General features: G+C 38.8%; 1 protein-coding gene across 5 annotated transcripts in view; it reads right to left on the bottom strand.

Annotated features, from left to right (window-relative positions):
- LOC306859667 (intermediate filament protein ON3) overlaps positions 1-17,463 on the bottom strand; it is a 64,478-nt gene that overhangs the window by 23,610 nt on the left and 23,405 nt on the right. For 2 of the 5 annotated variants that reach the window (XM_079400823.1, XM_079400822.1), the window contains 2 exons: positions 10,699-10,821; positions 10,510-10,624 (listed from right to left, as the gene is read on the bottom strand). The exons of 2 other annotated variants lie outside the window; for them this stretch is intronic. In XM_079400823.1, coding sequence (XP_079256949.1) covers positions 10,510-10,624; positions 10,699-10,821 — 238 coding nt within the window. Of the gene's footprint in view, positions 1-6,196; positions 6,229-10,509; positions 10,625-10,698; positions 10,822-17,463 lie in introns of those variants that run through there. One more of the 5 variants, XM_079400827.1, reaches the window with a different exon arrangement.

The raw sequence follows: 17,463 nt of genomic DNA, 5'->3' as shown, positions 1-17,463 counted from the left end.
ATAAATAACATTTATTTTTAGGAGTGTAGTGTTACGGCTGCCAACTTTACAGTAAATTTTCCTAAAACATATTTTGCTTAGCCATAGTTTATTTGAATGCTTGATTGTTTGAACCTGTTTTGGGAAGAACATTAGAGACTGGACCCTCTAGGAGCTTTAATTGAATACTCCTGTTTTATATTTCTCTCATGTAAGAAGAACCTCATGTTCCAACATCCTTCTGTCAACAGAAAAATGAAATACTCAAATAAACGCACACAGCGGGACTGACCAAATGTGAACAAGATAGGGAAATAGACCCAGAAGGGGTGTAGAGGCAGGAGTGTGGTTGAAAGCCTGTTAGTTTTAGCATAAGCTTAGATAAGAATCCCTGCCCATGAGTCTCCACTGTTATCTATTCTCTCGTATTAGCTTGCACACATTCAGGCACATTCCAGGGGCGAGCAAAGAGGCATAAAGACAGCGGGAGGGATTTGAGAGAATAAGTGGGAGGCTTTGGGTTCTCTATCCTAACACAATCCAGCCCTGTTGCTTGTTAGGACCTGCCTCTCCCAGGTCAGAGGTCACTGCCGCTGAGAGAGCAAGTCTGGAAGTCTTGGTTGTGTCTTTGATCACTACTGATGCAGACTGAACACCCACCTCCTCAAACAACCTAACAAAACACTGATAACAAAACCTGAACAAACATGTTTGAAATAACAACGGCTGGATTTACACAAAAACATTCTCAAGTTTTAATTTTGTTGATTCCAAAGTGGACAATCAAGCTTGAAAATCATTTGAATCAGCAGGGTCTCCTACACAGATGTTAAAGACCCTGTGAAATCACATTTGGAGCTTTGTAGCTTTTGGCCAATGTCTGTTAGCTCATCTAAACAGCTTAATCAGTTGTAGAACAGTAGATATTTCTGTTAACCTTGCAGTTTCACCCCAACGTAGCGATCACGACTCACACGTCAGGGTGTTGACTCACACGCCATAGCGGTCTTTGTGGTGTCATGAGGTCAAATTCCTGAGGATCTCCTCTGTGAAACCACTTGGATGAATGGCAAAACGTGTACTGAATGGAAAATATGCCCATGTGCTCCAAAACAAATACTAAAGAGATAGAGGAGTACTTTTCAGAAGTGTCTTCATGCATTGTAATGTATTACAATCTTAAACTGCACAGACCACAAAGTGCTCATTCACTATGAGTAAACAAATTTATCCTCATATACAAATATTGTGTCATAGAATGGCCTGTCTTCCCCGTCACTCATCACTGTCACCTGTTTATCTCCAATCATCACCCGCACCTGCACCTCATCAATCTCCAATCACCACACTCATAAAAGCACTTCCCTCAGCTCACTACTTTGTCCGATCTTGAAGTGACGTGACAAGCACTGCAAAGTCCGATCTTAGGATTGCTACATGGATCGTCTCTGCTCCCCTAAAAGCTGAGTATAGATACCTGTGAATACTTACCTGTCATTACTCACCTTCTGCCTTGTCCTCTTCCAGTCATCCTCCTCGTCTGTCCCCGGTGGCTTGTTTGAATCCTCGTGTGTCTCTGCCGCTCTGATGCTGCCAATCTCTAGGATCCGTCAAGACAGAGAGACTTATTGTGACTGACATTCCTCTTACTTGAACCTCACGGATTGATACTCACCAAGTCCGAAGAATCTTCACTATTGCTGATTGCTGCTCACCTTGTAAATAAACACCTTGTGATTTCACTTACCTTCTGTGTCAGACCCGTTCCGTTACATATTGATCCTAAGTGTTTTCATACTAGTAAATTTATCATTTTATTTTTTTACTTTACTATTTTGTCATTTATTGTACAGTAGGCCAATTTTTTTATTTATTGTTCTTGTGTTTGATAAAGCCTTAATGGGATGGTTCACACAAAAATGAAAATTCTGTCATTATTTACTCACCATCATCTCTTTCCAAACCCGTAAGACCTTCGTTCATCTTCGGAACACAAATTAAGACATTTTTGATGAAATCTGAGAGCTTTCTGACCCTGCATATACAGCAACACAACTACCACGTTCAAGGACCAGAAAGGTAGTAAGGACATTGTTAAAATAGTCCATGTGGTTCAACCGTAAAGCTATGAGAAAACATTTTAAGTGCAAATAAATGCATATGCATCTGTCATGGTACTGTAATGAATGCCTAATGACTGTCTAATACTGACACGGAAGAGTAGAAATTGTTCAACAAAGTCGTTATTTTTGTTTTCTTTGCTCACAACTAGCATTCTCGTAGCTTCATAAAATTAAGGTTGAACCACTGATGTCAAATGGACTATTTTAATGATGACCTTATTACCTTTTTGGGCCTTGAACGTGGTAGTTGTGTTGCTGACTATGGAGGGTCAGAAAGCTCTCGAATTTCATCAAAAATATCTTAATTTGTGTTCTGAAGATGAACAAAGGTCTTATGAGTTTGGAACCACATGAGGGTGAGTAATTAATGACAGATTTTTAATTTTTGGGTAAACTATCCCCTCAGTTGTCAATAAATATTAATTAAATATATAATATCAATGTTTAAATGCAATAATTACTCATTTGATCTAATATGCTTTTCTTGTAAGCATTTTTATATGCAGTACTGGCATTGAAAGATTTTTGTATCTGATCAAAAAGAAAAGAAATGGCATCGCCCCTCCCTATCACTGACCTCAAGACTCAGTCTGGATTGTCTTTTTCTGAGGTGGGACTTCCTGTAGATCAGGACAAAAACATTAACAGGAACCCAATTCCAGAGGTTACCCCCCATCTTCCTGTATTTATGGAAAAGTCAACAAGCACACACACATGGATAACCAGGGACAGAATGAAACCTTGGCCTTCTGGCTTGAATAATAAGACAGTGATTGAGAGTGAATGAGGAAATACAATACAACTACTACAGCCTGGAGCCTAATACTACATCCGCAGCCAAACACACATTGATCTAAAGTGCTGTACCGTGAGTCATGTGCAATTTTCAGCTCATTCCCGACAACTAATACCTGAGGCATACGCTGCTGATACATGGTCTTCACACTGTCTGTTCACTTTCATACTACTGTGCCACTCTCCACAAACATATGAGGTATTTCTCTGACCAGGGATAGAGCCATGAGCAATGGAGGCAGAGGTGAGAGGTCATGGGGGTTGCCAAATCAAAGCCAAGTTCTCCATAATGGCTGGATTCAAATGGTCTCCATGTTGCATCTCTATTTGTTTTTGAGTTGGTTTGCATACCATTTACTAATATTACCAGACATAACTTTTGATTTTAAAAATGTTTTGGGGTTTATTATTATATTAATCACATAATATAAATATTTAACAATTAAACTTAACCTTAAATTGCCCTACGATGTTTGTGCTAGAGGACTGAGTAATATCTCAAATCATGCAGTTTTAATATTTTTATATGCAATTCATGATTTTCACCTGAAGAGAAAAAAAAACAAAACAAAAAAAAAAATTAAAAAACAAAAACATTTACGAATAACAAGTGAAGGTCATAAGCCGTATCTAGGAAAAAGTATATCGTAGACACTTGTGTATGAGCTCTTCTGCTAGTAAACTACACCATAGTAAGTGCACTGCAATGTGCTTAAAACCCATTAGAACGTATTTACAACCACACTGCAATACCGTGGTAACCAACCGGAACACTGTAGCATTGTGGCGGTGTAAAAATCTTGTGTGCTACATAAAATGTAGCAGGAATATTTCAGAAGTGGCGAAAGCAGCACAATGTGTGTCTGTTGTCACTGTCTGCAACCAAACGATGAATCATTCCAGCATAATAAAAAAAGGATTCTCCCATGCCCTGCTGCTGTGAAACATCATTATGCAGTGGTCTCTCCAAGAATGCTGGCTAATAAGTCTGTGGGGTCCCAGCCAGATGAATGCAACACGGAATCATCTGACAGGATTTTTATGACCTTATAAAAGGGAAGAATCCAGACATGGTGAAGATGCCACTGTTCGCCTAAATGTCACAGTTGTGCACGAAAAGTCTTTTCTAGTGTGCTTCTAATTCATCATTCAACACAAAAGTTGAAAATATTCTCTCACTCATAAGTCAACACGTCTTTCCATGCCTCCACACACACATAGTCTTCCGGTCTTCCCTAATTTAAGAGTGTGAGTGAACTGCTGTAGACCTTTGAGAAGAACACAGTGGCTCTTTTCATTCAGTGAGTGTTTCCCGGTCTATTGTAAAAGCTCGGTTTCAGTACGCTGGACATTGTAAATGAGCCGGCGCCTCTGAGCTGCTGTTCTAGAAGACGTGCAGCTGTAGGGCAGACACCGTTGTGAAATGTGGTGTGTAAAATTCACAAGAACTCGGCAAGTAAAGCAGTATGAAGGGGAAAGTTGTTTCGTGCTGCCTTGGGAATATATTCTTGGACCTTGTTTTACAAGAGGAGGCATTTTTCACACTAATTGCTGTGTGATTTTCCATGCCTAAATTTGCACTTTGAACAAATTGCCATATTAAACTTCTGTATGTAAAGCGCTGCATATAGACATTTGCTAATTCAATGAATGTATAATTTCCACTTGGTGGGTGATAATATCTATGGACGGAAATATCATAAAGACTCTGCATTGAGATCTTTGGACTTTAGCCAGTAAACAACAACCTAGAACACCCTAGCAACTGTATATCAATAAACACTGAGAGGAAATGCAAAGCAACAGCTGTAGAAAAGCCACAGCAACAGCGTTGACGCCATAAACGATAACCATAAAGAAAACTACTAGTGCACAATACTATTCTATTTATTATACGCTCATGCAGCAGTTTTTTTGTCTGCCAATTTAAATGCTCGAGGTCTTTAAAGTCGGATGGATTCTGATTGGCTGTTAATATTTTAATCATTCATCAGCTTGAGAAAAAACAATGTTCTGAAAGTGATTCCAACAATATCGTTCCTCTGTGCTGATATTATTATAGCTGTGCTGTGGACTATTGTCCTAAATTGAAATTGATTATTAAAATATTATAGTTCTGTTTTTTTGTTATAGTTATCGTTCTTGGTTTTGCATTCCACTTTGCTTTTTTCATTGTTTGTATGTAATCTATTAAAAAAAAAAAAATTTAAATGTTTAAAAACTCATCTCTAGATCTTGTTTTTTTCATTTCAATACCACTGCCCAAAAACACATTCTGTGCGAACGAACTCTTAAGGCGTGATTACATTTACCATTTTTCAGAGAATTTTCACAGAAAAATCCAGTCATTTCAGTAGGAATCCACGCAACCTGTAAAGGGGCGAAAGATTTCCTCAAGATTTCACAATAAGCAAGTTTCACCAACAGAAAGGTGCTTGTTTCAAAAACACAAGTTATGAGTTATGTTTCATCTACACTATTGACAAATGACAACGGACCTTTTTTGTTTATGAAATTTCCCTGAAATTTTACTAATGTGACTGCACTGGTTTGTATACATATACACAGAACTAAACTATTTATTGTACATACAAACAGATCATCAGTACATTTTTATGTGTGCAAATGAGGATGCGCATGCATTTTTGCACGTTATCTAACATGCTCAAAGTGCAAAAGGATTTTATGAGACACAGGATGACTGAGCCACACACAAAGCATTTCCCCTCACTCTCCTCCTCCCAAATCGGATCCTACTGAGAAGCAGAACAAAGAGTTGGAGGAATGTACTGTGCAGGAATCAATGCATCTTAGTCACACTATCAGACATCCAGTAAGTGCCCCCACCCTTCTTACTCCACTTTTCCCACCACCTCCCCTTCTTTTGATCTGTCTACATCCCCCATCTCTGACTGACTGCTCTCTGTTCTGCTGTGCTGTTTCACATCTGAGGAATGTGTCAGACACCTGCCATGTGTTTTATCAGGTGCTGTCACATCAGGAACATTCCGTGCATCTAGTGTTTTTTTTTTGTCCACGTCTGAATGTGTACGAAATAAAACCAGATTATGGGTCTAGCTCAAATTGCATCTCATACTTTGTGGCATTTTTAGTTTGACACAAGGGGAGATTTTATGCTTCAGGTTGCAATATTGTTGCAGAACAAAACAAAACATAATGGTACTTGCCGCCATTAGAATCACAGAGGAAAGTTGGTTAAAATAAAAAATAATAAAAAATAAAATAATACAAAAATATTTATATTGTCAAGCATTAAAAATAAGATATGCCACACCTACCGGATTCAGCCTGACTCGCTGTGTGACACTTCATGACTAAGTCAGTGTTGCAGGCAAACAGTTTTTGGAGTATACTGATAAGGTACTGGAAAAAACTATTTGGTTAGTGCCACACCCTCTGTGTGCACTGCACAAATCATCTGCCTAGACAGGAAAAAATTATCTGATTTCATGTTAAAATAATCATGTTTTTTCAAACAACCAGCCTGGATGATGATACATATTCCTCATAAATGGTTATGACTGTGGCTGGAGTTTTTTTATGCACTGCTGGCATCAGAAATGCATGAAAACCAGCACTGAGCCCAGTGTATTTCACATGCAGATGCTTTAAGGACTAAACTGTCTTCTGACCATCGTATGACTTATGAACCTAGTCTAAACCTCCACCATGATGACATCAAACCAAACACTATGTGCTCAACATGCAACTCCTTTGCTCTGAATAGCAACAGGCTTTCTTTAATCTAACCACTGCAAGGTCTTTCACATGATTTTGGAGCTAGGGGCTGAGAAAACATCTCACAAACATCTCACAAATTTCACATCTCACAAAAAAAGTCTTTCTTTAAGCAACTAATTTAGATAAACTTCTGGACCAGAAATGACTGATTCATTAGTTCAAATGCATGTTTATACAATTCATGCATCCCACCAACCTGCTATCTGAAATTTAATTTGTTCCTGTGATGCCAAAGCTGAATTTTCAGAAACACCACTCTAGTCACCAGTGTCACAGTGTAATTTTTTATTATTATCAATGAAAACAGTTGTGTTGTAATTTTGTGGAAAGTGTGATACATTTTTCAGGAATCTTTGATGAACAGAGAAAACAGAAATCATTTGTAGCATTATAAATATATTTACTGTCACTTTTGATCAATTGAATGCATCCTTGCTGAATAAAAGTATTATTTTCTCTTTTTTTAACGGTAGAGTACAACAAATAAAGTTGTGTTGGTTTTGTGATTCTGGATGAGTTGTCAAGGGATTGGGAGAAGCAGCAGTTACTGTCTATCCTTTGTGTTGTGATTGAAAGGATTAGATAAACAAGTTCTTTCATTTAAAACGCCATTATGAATGCAAGACAGTTCATTCTAACAAACTCCAGGGAAGATATTTCAGATGATGATAACTCAACAGATTATATCTGACAGCATCAAAGTCAACCAATAAACCAATAAATAGGCCAGATCCGCCTGCTTAGTGTTTAAAAGGCAGTTTCTTGAACTATACTTAGTATGACATACGATGTGGCACATAATGAAATGACATCAGTAGCATTAGTTTTTATCTGAACTGAGTTTGCTTTGTTGAGTTATGTAAATGAACAGTAATCTCTGTATTTACTCATGGGCGCTATGTCAACGGTTGTACATGCACACAATGAGCACATTTCAAACGTGCCCATATACGGCATTCATGCTTTCACCTGATAGTAAAATGACCCAGTTTTATCAGTACTCAGGTGACCCCTCCCCTCCCCCTTCCCGCCCATATTAGATGATGCAATGTGACCGGCATTTGAAATTTATTTCCCTATGATTCCTATGGCAATTGTAATGCGCTAACAGATCACTTATCCTTCATGTTGCTGGCAATATTTTCTTTTTAAGAATTATGAAGTCTTTCACAATTTTGTATTACCTGAACTGAGAGAAAGTGCATGCATGTTTGTTTTTGCAAATGTTCTTTTTTTGGGAGGACACACCTTAAATCCAAGATGAGTTATGACTGGACCACCCGCTTGTTTTGTCATTCTTCCATCATAACTTGCAATAATCTCACAATCTTCCACAAGGGTGGAGTGTGAGGGATCTGGCAACCCACAGCACTGATTACATTATGCTTAGGAAAAACTATTAAACGCTTTTAGAATGATCACACACACACCCTGAATAGGAAAGAGAGCAACAATGCCATATGAAGTGATTTACATTTATTTAATGGTTGTACGTTATTAAATATTGCTAACATTTTACAATAAGGTTCCATTTGTTCAGATTAGTTAACTATATTAGTTAACATGAACTAACAATGAAATATGCTTCTAAAGCATTTATTACTCTTAGAAGATGTTAATTTCTACATTCCACAATACATTGTTGAAATCAAAAGTTGTATATATTATAATATTATTTATTGGACCAGAGCTATCATTAACTAACAACAAACAGTTGTAGTTTTAAAACTAAAGATTAAAAATACTATAATTTTTTTTTATTACTTATTGTTAGTTAATGCAAGTTAATGCATGAATTACCATTAACTAATGGGATCTTATTTTAAAATGTGACCTACATATTTTAAAAAGTCACTACATTATGATTAAAATGATAAATAATTCCATTAGAGTACCATACAAGAAAAGTCTGTAGTATTCAGATAAAAATTAATTAAAAAACTACATTTAAAATAGTACTGCTTCTTTCATTATTGAGTTTATAGCCTCTTTAAAAACTGATACAGCAAAAATAATAATTTTCTGTATTAATAAATAGACTACAGCAAACTGACAGCCTGTGATTGTGGAATGGGCTCAACAACATTGATCTGCGTTCTTTCACATCAAATTCCTCCTGTGCCCTTCCAGCCTCAAACAAACACATTCCGACACAATGGATAAGAGAGGATCGCCACAGAACACATACACAGCCAAACACTATCACAATCTAGCTTTGCTTTATTCAGTCTGGCCTGGGACAGTTTTAGGGCTGTTTATGAGATCTTAAAATTTCCACACAGTGAATTTATGGGAAAATGCTTTTCAAAAAAAAAAAAAAAAGGTCAGTTTGTTCTGTGTTTGAAAACACATAAAAGCCTTTATACCACTCTGGCATATTTTTGTGCAGTTTAAATCTCTTGTGTATTTCCATAGTTATCAATTACTTTCTGTCTAAATAAACTAAAATACAAACCCAAAGGAAATCTTTTGGGAATGTGGGCACAGTATCAGCTTTCTCTTCTGAAGCTCATCTTTGTGAAGCTTATTTCAAACAGGTATGGATCTAATCCAATGTGTGAATGCTTTTAAACTACAGGGGGGTCCAGATAGGTTTCAGTGATTAGCTCATTTCTTTGTCCGTACATGTGCATGTACTCGGGAGCCAGACTAATTGTTCCTTTGTTCACACATCCTTTTGCAGGCGTGGCAGTCAGGAAAATCCTTTCGGTGACCGTATATCACAACTAGAAAATCGTGATAGACTAATCCTATTTTCTCTGTTCATTTTTGCCAGTTTTTCCAGTTCACTGGTTAAGTGAAAAAGATGAGAAAGATAAGAAAGACAGCCAGCTGCAACATGAAACTCTTTCTGCATTTACAGTAAAAATAATTAGTTGACAAATTGCAAAATATTCCTCAATATGAGTGTCTAACAAGTTTGGATTCTCTGGAAGAGTTACTCAATAGCACCAGCAAATTTTATACTACATTATATATATATATATATATATTTTTTTTTTCTAATAGGAAAATAAAAATGACTTCTAAACAGAAGTTGTGTGACTAAGTGGTAACACTGTCAACATTAGTTAATGTATTAGGTATCACAAACGAACTATTTGCACATTTTTGCAGCATTTATTAATCTAGGTGAATGTTAATTTAGAAATAAACTATTGTTCATTGTTCATTTAGGTTCTTTCATAATACATTAAGTAATATTCATGTATACAACTTAAAGCAAAAAATGTAGTATATTTATAAATTAACAAATTCATAAATTAATTAAAGCTTTAAAGTATTGTTCATTGTTATTTTATGTTAACTATAGGATTTCTTAATGCTGATGTATAAAACCTTATTGTAATGTTAACAGTTGTAAGTTTGTAATGTTAAGTTGTTCTTTTTAGTTTAGCAGATCTTTATCATATATGTTTCATGCTTATATTACATCTTATAATGTTAATAAGACTGATTAAAAACTCTAAAATCCAGATGTCACGAACATTTTTGTCTAATTTCAGAGAGGAAAAACGGAGCCACTTGTAATAACAAACTTCTTAAAGGAATCCAGTCACAAAACCCACACAACCACACTCTAGACATGGAGGAATGTGATTGGCTGAAGGGAGGGGCTTGGGGGCGGGAGTTCTAAGAACAGTTTGTTCATAAAGCCTGAGAGTGTCCCTTATGCCCTGTGCACTCTTCTGGCTGTGTTACTGAGCTCTACCTCTCTCCAGGCCTTCAATCACTCATCTGTTCATTCACTTCAGCCACCATGAGTTTGAGAACAAGCTATAGTGTGCGTTCCTCCACCTCCCAGGTGCCCCAGATGTCCATCAAACGTACCACCAATGTGCCAACTTACCGGGCTGCGAGCATCTACGGTGGCGCCGGAGGTCAAGGAACCAGAATCTCCTCTGCCTCCTACTCAGGTGTCCGCAGTGGAGTTGGATTTCCCAGCTCCATCCAAGTGAGTGCCACTGGATCCACAGGTGAGATCATGGGCAACGAGAAGATGGCCATGCAGAACTTGAATGACCGTCTGGCCTCCTACCTGGATAAAGTGAGGACCCTGGAGCAGGCCAACAGCAAGCTGGAGCTGAAGATCCGCGAGGTCCTGGAGAAGAGAGGTCCTGATGTGCACGACTATAGCCGCTTCCAGCCCATCGTTGACGATCTGCGCAAGAAGGTGTGTTTGAATGAGAGAAGGATAGAGAAAATTTATGGCATCTATAAAGAACTTAATGTGACAGTCTAATTGTGCTGCTTTGTGTTTTTTAACAGTCTAGTTGACATTTATTGGGTTTCAGGACAGAAATTTTGTAATTTAAAGCTTAAAGAGCTGAATGAGAGTTTACTGATGGCCAGCACTGATAGGCTGCGAACCAAAAAATAAACCATGGGTGAAACTAAAAACAGGGGGAAGGCATGGGGGAGGGAGGCTCAGTCTCTGCGGGACAGTCGTAACTTCTGCTTACAGCCGGTATTCCGGTGAATAAGCATTTGCATCCTGTATTTATTCTCGTCCTGTTACACATCCAGATGCTTGTTAATTCCCTGTGTATGGAAACTCTGGGATCTGAGATGTTTTAGTGTCCGTCTGTGTCATAAGGGAAATGGAAAACTCTAGAGAGTTCAGACAGTGCAAAATGCGACCAGCTGTGAGACTTTGGCTTAGTGTATATTCCTAGCTTAGTGCTATTCTACATTCTCTTGAAAAGAAGTTCATAAAGCAGATAAAATACTGATTAGAGTCAGTTTCACACAAACTGTAGCTTGAAGCTGAACTTTAAAGCTACTATATCACTGATAACTAGGCAGTGTTATCAGAATGAATGATTTTTCATTCATCAGTGACTATGCAGTAAAGTGACAGGTAGGTTAAATTAAAAGAATTAAAGTCATATTCATCAGGGTTTCTTACAGTTACAAAAGTAAATGGGATTAGCCATGAGATTAGCCTGATGAAAAGATAAATGACATCTGGCACTGAAAATAAATTTGCTGTTTAAAAGCTCAGTAAATTATAAAATATATAATAAAATATAACTTATTTATTTTACAATTGTTAGTACAAATACATAGCCAACATCCATTAGCATATGGAAAATATGTTGAGTTAACTAGTGTTAAACTATTATGTCTCCACCCTTTTCCATGATGCCAGGATATGCTGGCTTGCAAACATGGGAAGCATTTCCCCCCCCAAAAAAAACACATTAGGATAAAAAAAAAAAACAGGAAATCCAGCTCAAGTCCTATTCTTCCCGCTATACAACTTAACAACCGTCAAACAGACACCGGCTGCTTTTCCAACATGGCTGTTGGTTAATGATTATCTAACAGACTGTGAAATGAACTTTGTCCTCCAGTAGGTCTTATCTAAGCAAACTAAGAGCAGAAGATGGTACTGCAGCTTGGTATACAGTGACCATGTGATTTACACATTATATATCACACTAAAACATTTGTAAAACAGTTAGGTGAGGTTTGGTGTGTCATAATTGCACATTATATTGTTCAATGGTGGTTCCCTGACTGATTCAATCAAGTGATTTCTGTTTTGGTTGTAGATCTTTGATGCCACCTCGAATAATGCCCGTCTAGTCCTCCAGATTGATAATGCCCGTCTGGCAGCTGATGACTTCAAAGTCAAGTAAGTAACAAAACTGTGAACTATAACAAATATTTTGACCTCATGGGAAATTTCCTGGTTTTCTAGAAGAGTTACCCATTGATCTTTGTTGTGCCTGCAGGTATGAATCTGAGCTATCCATCCGCCAAGGTGTGGAGGCTGACATTGCCGGCCTGAGAAAGGTCATTGATGACACCAACCTGAACCGCATGAACCTTGAAAGCGAGATTGAGGCCCTCAAGGAAGAGCTCATCTTCCTTAAGAAGAACCATGACAATGTGAGTACACATCTGGCACATTTGGACATTAGCACATCTGGAAACATTTGTCTACCTCATAATCCATTATGGGTGTTGCTTTAAGGCTTATTTTATGGTGTCTCCACCCAACAGGAGGTAATGGAGCTTCGTAACCAGATCTCCCAGTCAGGAGTGCAGGTGGATGTTGATGCTCCTAAAGGACATGATCTGGCCCAGATCATGGAGGAGATTAGAGCCAATTACGAGAAGATGGCCCTGAAGAACCAGGAGGAGCTGAAGGCCTGGCATGAATCTCAGGTATATTCCAAAAGACAATCATTTTCTTGAAATCGAGTCTTGTTAATGTTGCATGTCAATAACACTGTTTTGGGGCTAATGTGAAATTTTATGTTCTCTCCAGATCACAGAGATTCAGGTACAAGTCACACAGAACACAGAGGCCCTCCAGGGTGCACGTACAGAAGTCAACGAACTTCGCAGACAAATTCAGACATTGGAGATCGAGTTGGACTCACAGAAGAACCTGGTGAGTTTGTTTACTTGTAGCCATTGCCATTTTACATTGGGTCTTTCTAATGCTTTTATTAAATTAGCTGTATTATTTCAAGTATCACATTTTGATTTTCTCTCAGTGAAGTTTGCTCAAACTTTTGGGTTCTCTTTGTTTAAATTTTCAGAAAGGATCACTGGAGGCCACTCTGCGGGACACAGAAATGCGCTACAACATGGAGATCGAGAGCCTTAACGCCGTCCTCATGCAACTGGAGGGTGAGCTCACACAATTGCGCAACAACATCCAGCAACAGACGCAGGAGTACGAGGCTCTGCTGAACATCAAAATGAAGCTGGAGGCAGAAATTGCCACTTACAGGAGACTTCTGGACGGTGGAGACTTCAAGTAAGTTGTCTTCTGAAGCATATCGAGATTTTTCACAGCAGTTTACCATTTGTGTATAGACATGTAATGTGGTTTTTAAACTTTGTGGCTAGTTTTGCTAGAGTATTTGTTTTGTATGGTGGGTAACAGGTATGTTTTCTCATGCAGGCTCCAGGATGCTCTTGAAGAGCAAAAGAAGGTAAAAGTGATGACTGTCACGCAGACGCTGGTGGATGGGAAAGTGGTGTCTTCAAGTACAGAAACCAAGGAGAGGAAACTTTGAACATCAAATTTCAGATCAACCTCTGCAACACATCAGAAAAACCCCATGGGACACTTAAAGTGATCTAAAGACATGTTGGACTTAACCCATTAGATATTTATTTAGTCCAAAGTGCCTTATTGTAAGTGTCTCAGAGCACGTATGCAATGAGATTTAACTAGCACATTTCAACAGTAACTTAAAAATTTTAACAAAACTTTTTACATTTTAATGACTACAGCCACGAAAACTGAAGGTCAAAGAACTCTATTGAAACTTTATTACGTATTTTTGTAATGCCAATGATTGTTTATGATCATTAATTGTCCCATTTTGTTTTTATGTTGTGTTGTTGTCATCATGTCTTGTCCTTTCAAATAAAAGACACTTTTATCAAATATTTGCATTGTCTTTCCTTCATTAAAGTTATATGACAATTCCATGTCATGTGATCGATCTATCTATCTATCTATCTATCTATCTATCTATCTATCTATCTATCTATCTATCTATCTATCTAGCGATTTATAGTGAATATATATATATATATATATATATATATATATATATATATATATATATATATATATATATATATACAGTGCCCTCCATAAGTATTGGAACAGTAAAGACAAAATTGCTCTGTTGGCTGTGGAGTCCAGACATTTACAAATATGATTAAAAGATTAAAAGATGAATATGAGACAAAACTACAGAATGTCACATTTTATTATTAGCCGTTTCAACACATGCATGTTTTACCAAATTAAAAGAACAGCACTTTTAGAGTTCATCCCACTCATTGATGTGATCATAAGTATTGGGGCAGTTGAACATAAGGCAGATTTAAAAGATTAAAAGCTATTATTTAGTTAGCAGTGAGTCTGTGACCCATAGACATCACCAGACTCTTGGTCTCATCCTTTGAAATACTTTTCCCAGCCTTTAATGCAGCCAATTCCAATTGTTGCTTGTTTTGGGAAGTTTCTGCCTTTACTCTCCTCTCCAGCTGGTGAAATTCATGTTCAATCAGATTTAAATCTGGAGTTTGACTTGGACAATGTAAGACTTTCCATTTCTTTGCCCTTATAAACTCCTTGACTGAACTGGCAGGGTGTTTTGGGTCATTGTCCTGATGCAATATGAAGCACTTCCCAGTGAATCTGGTGGCATTTTCCTGAATATTGGTAGGCAAGATGGTTTTGTATCCTTCCAAATTCATTCTGCTACAGTCATCATACATTAAGTCATCAGTAAAGTTGAGAGGGCCTGTTCCAGAGACAGCCATGCATGTCCGTGCCATGACACCACCTCCACCATGCTTTACAGATGAGGCTGTATGCTTGCGATCATTTGCAGTTCCCTTTTTTTCTCCACATTTTTGCTTTCCCATCACTTAGATAAAGGTTCATCTTTGTCTCATAGGTCCATAAACACAGTTCCAAAACTCTTCTGGCTCACCTTTGTGCTTTTTTGCAAAATCTAATCTTGCCTTTCTATTTTTGGTGCTGGTCAGAGGTTTGCATCTTGCTGTGTAGCATCTGTAATTCTGTGTCAAAGTCTCCTGAGGACGGTAAATTGTCAGAGCATCACCCCAGCTTTCTGGAAGTTGTTGCTGATTTTACAGACATATCTTTTAGGGTTCATTTTTCACAGCTTTTATGATTTGTCTGTCATCTACTACTGTTGTTTTCTCAGCCGATCAGGTCGTTGTTGGTTGCTGATGTCGCTGGTGGTTTCCAAACTCTTGATTTCTCAATGCCCTTTGTTTTTGCTATAGCTCTAATTGACTTCCTCTTTTCTTTTAGCATCCAAATTGCTTGCTTTTCTCTCAAAGTCAGCTCCCTCATCTTCATCCTGGTTTGTGTGTGTCATCATCGAATGCAAGATTCAGAATACAGAAGTAATGGATATAACTGATACAACACATTCCCTGCTTTTAATATCTGCAGAATTAATGCAACAGGACACAGCTGATCACTTAGAAAGACCTGTGAGGCAACTGTTCCAATACTTATGCTCTCATCAGATAGAGGGATGAAACTCTAAAAGTGCTGAACTTCTTAGCTGGTGAAACATCTATGTGTTGAATCACCCAATAATAAAATGTGGCATTCTGTAGTCTTGTCTCATATTCATCTTTTAATCATATTTGTAAATCTTTTGGCTCCACAGCCAACAGAGCAATTTTGTCTTTACTGTTCTAATACTTTTGGAGGGGACTGTATATATATATATATATATATATATATATATATATATATATATATATATATATATATATATATATATATATATATATATTGTGGCGGGAAGAGCAAACGACAGACACAGTGGGTGTGGCGCCAGGCCTCGGAGAGGCTTTTATTAAACAAATAATAAAATAAAGTGTCCAAAATAAACAGGGGATCTGGTGTCCTCGTCGTGCTGCAGGGTTTGTGAAGGAGGGCAGTGTTCTGGAAAGAAGGGTCCAGGTAAGGGGTGGAGTCCGGCAGCTGCACGCACTCCCCTCTGAGGTCCGGGGCGCGAGGGGCGGTGGCTTCTCCAGCGGCTTCGTCTACCTCTTGGCCCACGGCACTCGAAAGGACTGGTTGGCACCTATATATATATATATAGGTGTGTGTGTGTTAATAAAATATGTAATTGGTGGTTATGTGAACATTAGACAAGAAATACTACAGAACAAAATGTGGCTTGGGTCTTCACAAAGAAATAAGAAAGGAAGACAACCACATTTTATCACTGACAATGAAACATTGTAATTAAAAGGAAGGTTGATGTGACACAGTGCTAAACATGCCTCTTTCCCAACTTTTTTGGAGTGTTGCAGCCGTCAAGAACAAAATTTGTTCATATTTATAAAATACATTTATGTCAGTCAGTGAAAATTTTGGAAATCTTTTCTTTGTATTTTGTCAATTAAATAAAAGTGGAAGAGAATATAAAGAAACGTCTCAGGTTACGTATGTAACCATGGTTCCCTGAAGGGAACGAGACGCTGCGTCGAAACGCATATGGGAACGCCTTAAGCGTGACCAGGCTCTGAATATGATGTGTAATCAGTCAAACATGGGCGAGGCGTCACGGGCGGGGTGATGTCACGACCAGGAAGCATATAAGCACGTGCGGCGGAGCCGGCTTCAGCTTCAAGTCATGAAGCAAGCGCTGGCAGGGATGCCGGAAGTGTGGCAACGCGACGCAGCGTCTCGTTCCCTTCAGGGAACCATGGTTACATACGTAACCTGAGACGTACCCTTCCAGGAACTTCGAGCTGCGTCGAAACGCATATGGGAACGAGATACCAACGCTGCCAAGTCCCTGCCTGGTGTCAGGACGAAAGGACAGAGGAGCCGGGAGTGGCTCGGATGTCGAGGTCATAGAACCTAACGAAAGTCAGGGGCGTGGACCACCCAGCTGCGTTGCAGATGTCCTGCATGGAACACCTGCCCAGAAGGCCTTGGAGGCCGCCACACCTCGGGTTGAGTGCGCTCTGACTCCCACCGGTGGGGGGAGCTCAGGGGCCTCATATGCCAAAGCCATGGCACCCACAATCCACCTACTAAGAGAGGGCTTCGTAGCAGGAAGACCCCTCCTAGGCGGACCATAGCACACGGGCAGCTGGTCCGACTTTCTCCACAGGGAGGACCTGTGGATGTATGCGTCCAGTGCTCGCACTGGACACATACGGTTGTGCTTCTCCTGGTCTGGCTCCCCGAAGGGAGGAGGACAGAAGGCCTGTACGACCGGCTGTGGAACGACCGACGGGACCTTCGGAACATACCCCA

This window comes from Barbus barbus (genome assembly GCF_936440315.1).
Source record: "Barbus barbus genome assembly, chromosome: 40".
Lineage (NCBI taxonomy): Eukaryota > Metazoa > Chordata > Actinopteri > Cypriniformes > Cyprinidae > Barbus > Barbus barbus.
Note: the sequence above shows the minus strand (reverse complement) of the source record. Positions and strands in the feature narration are given on the sequence as shown.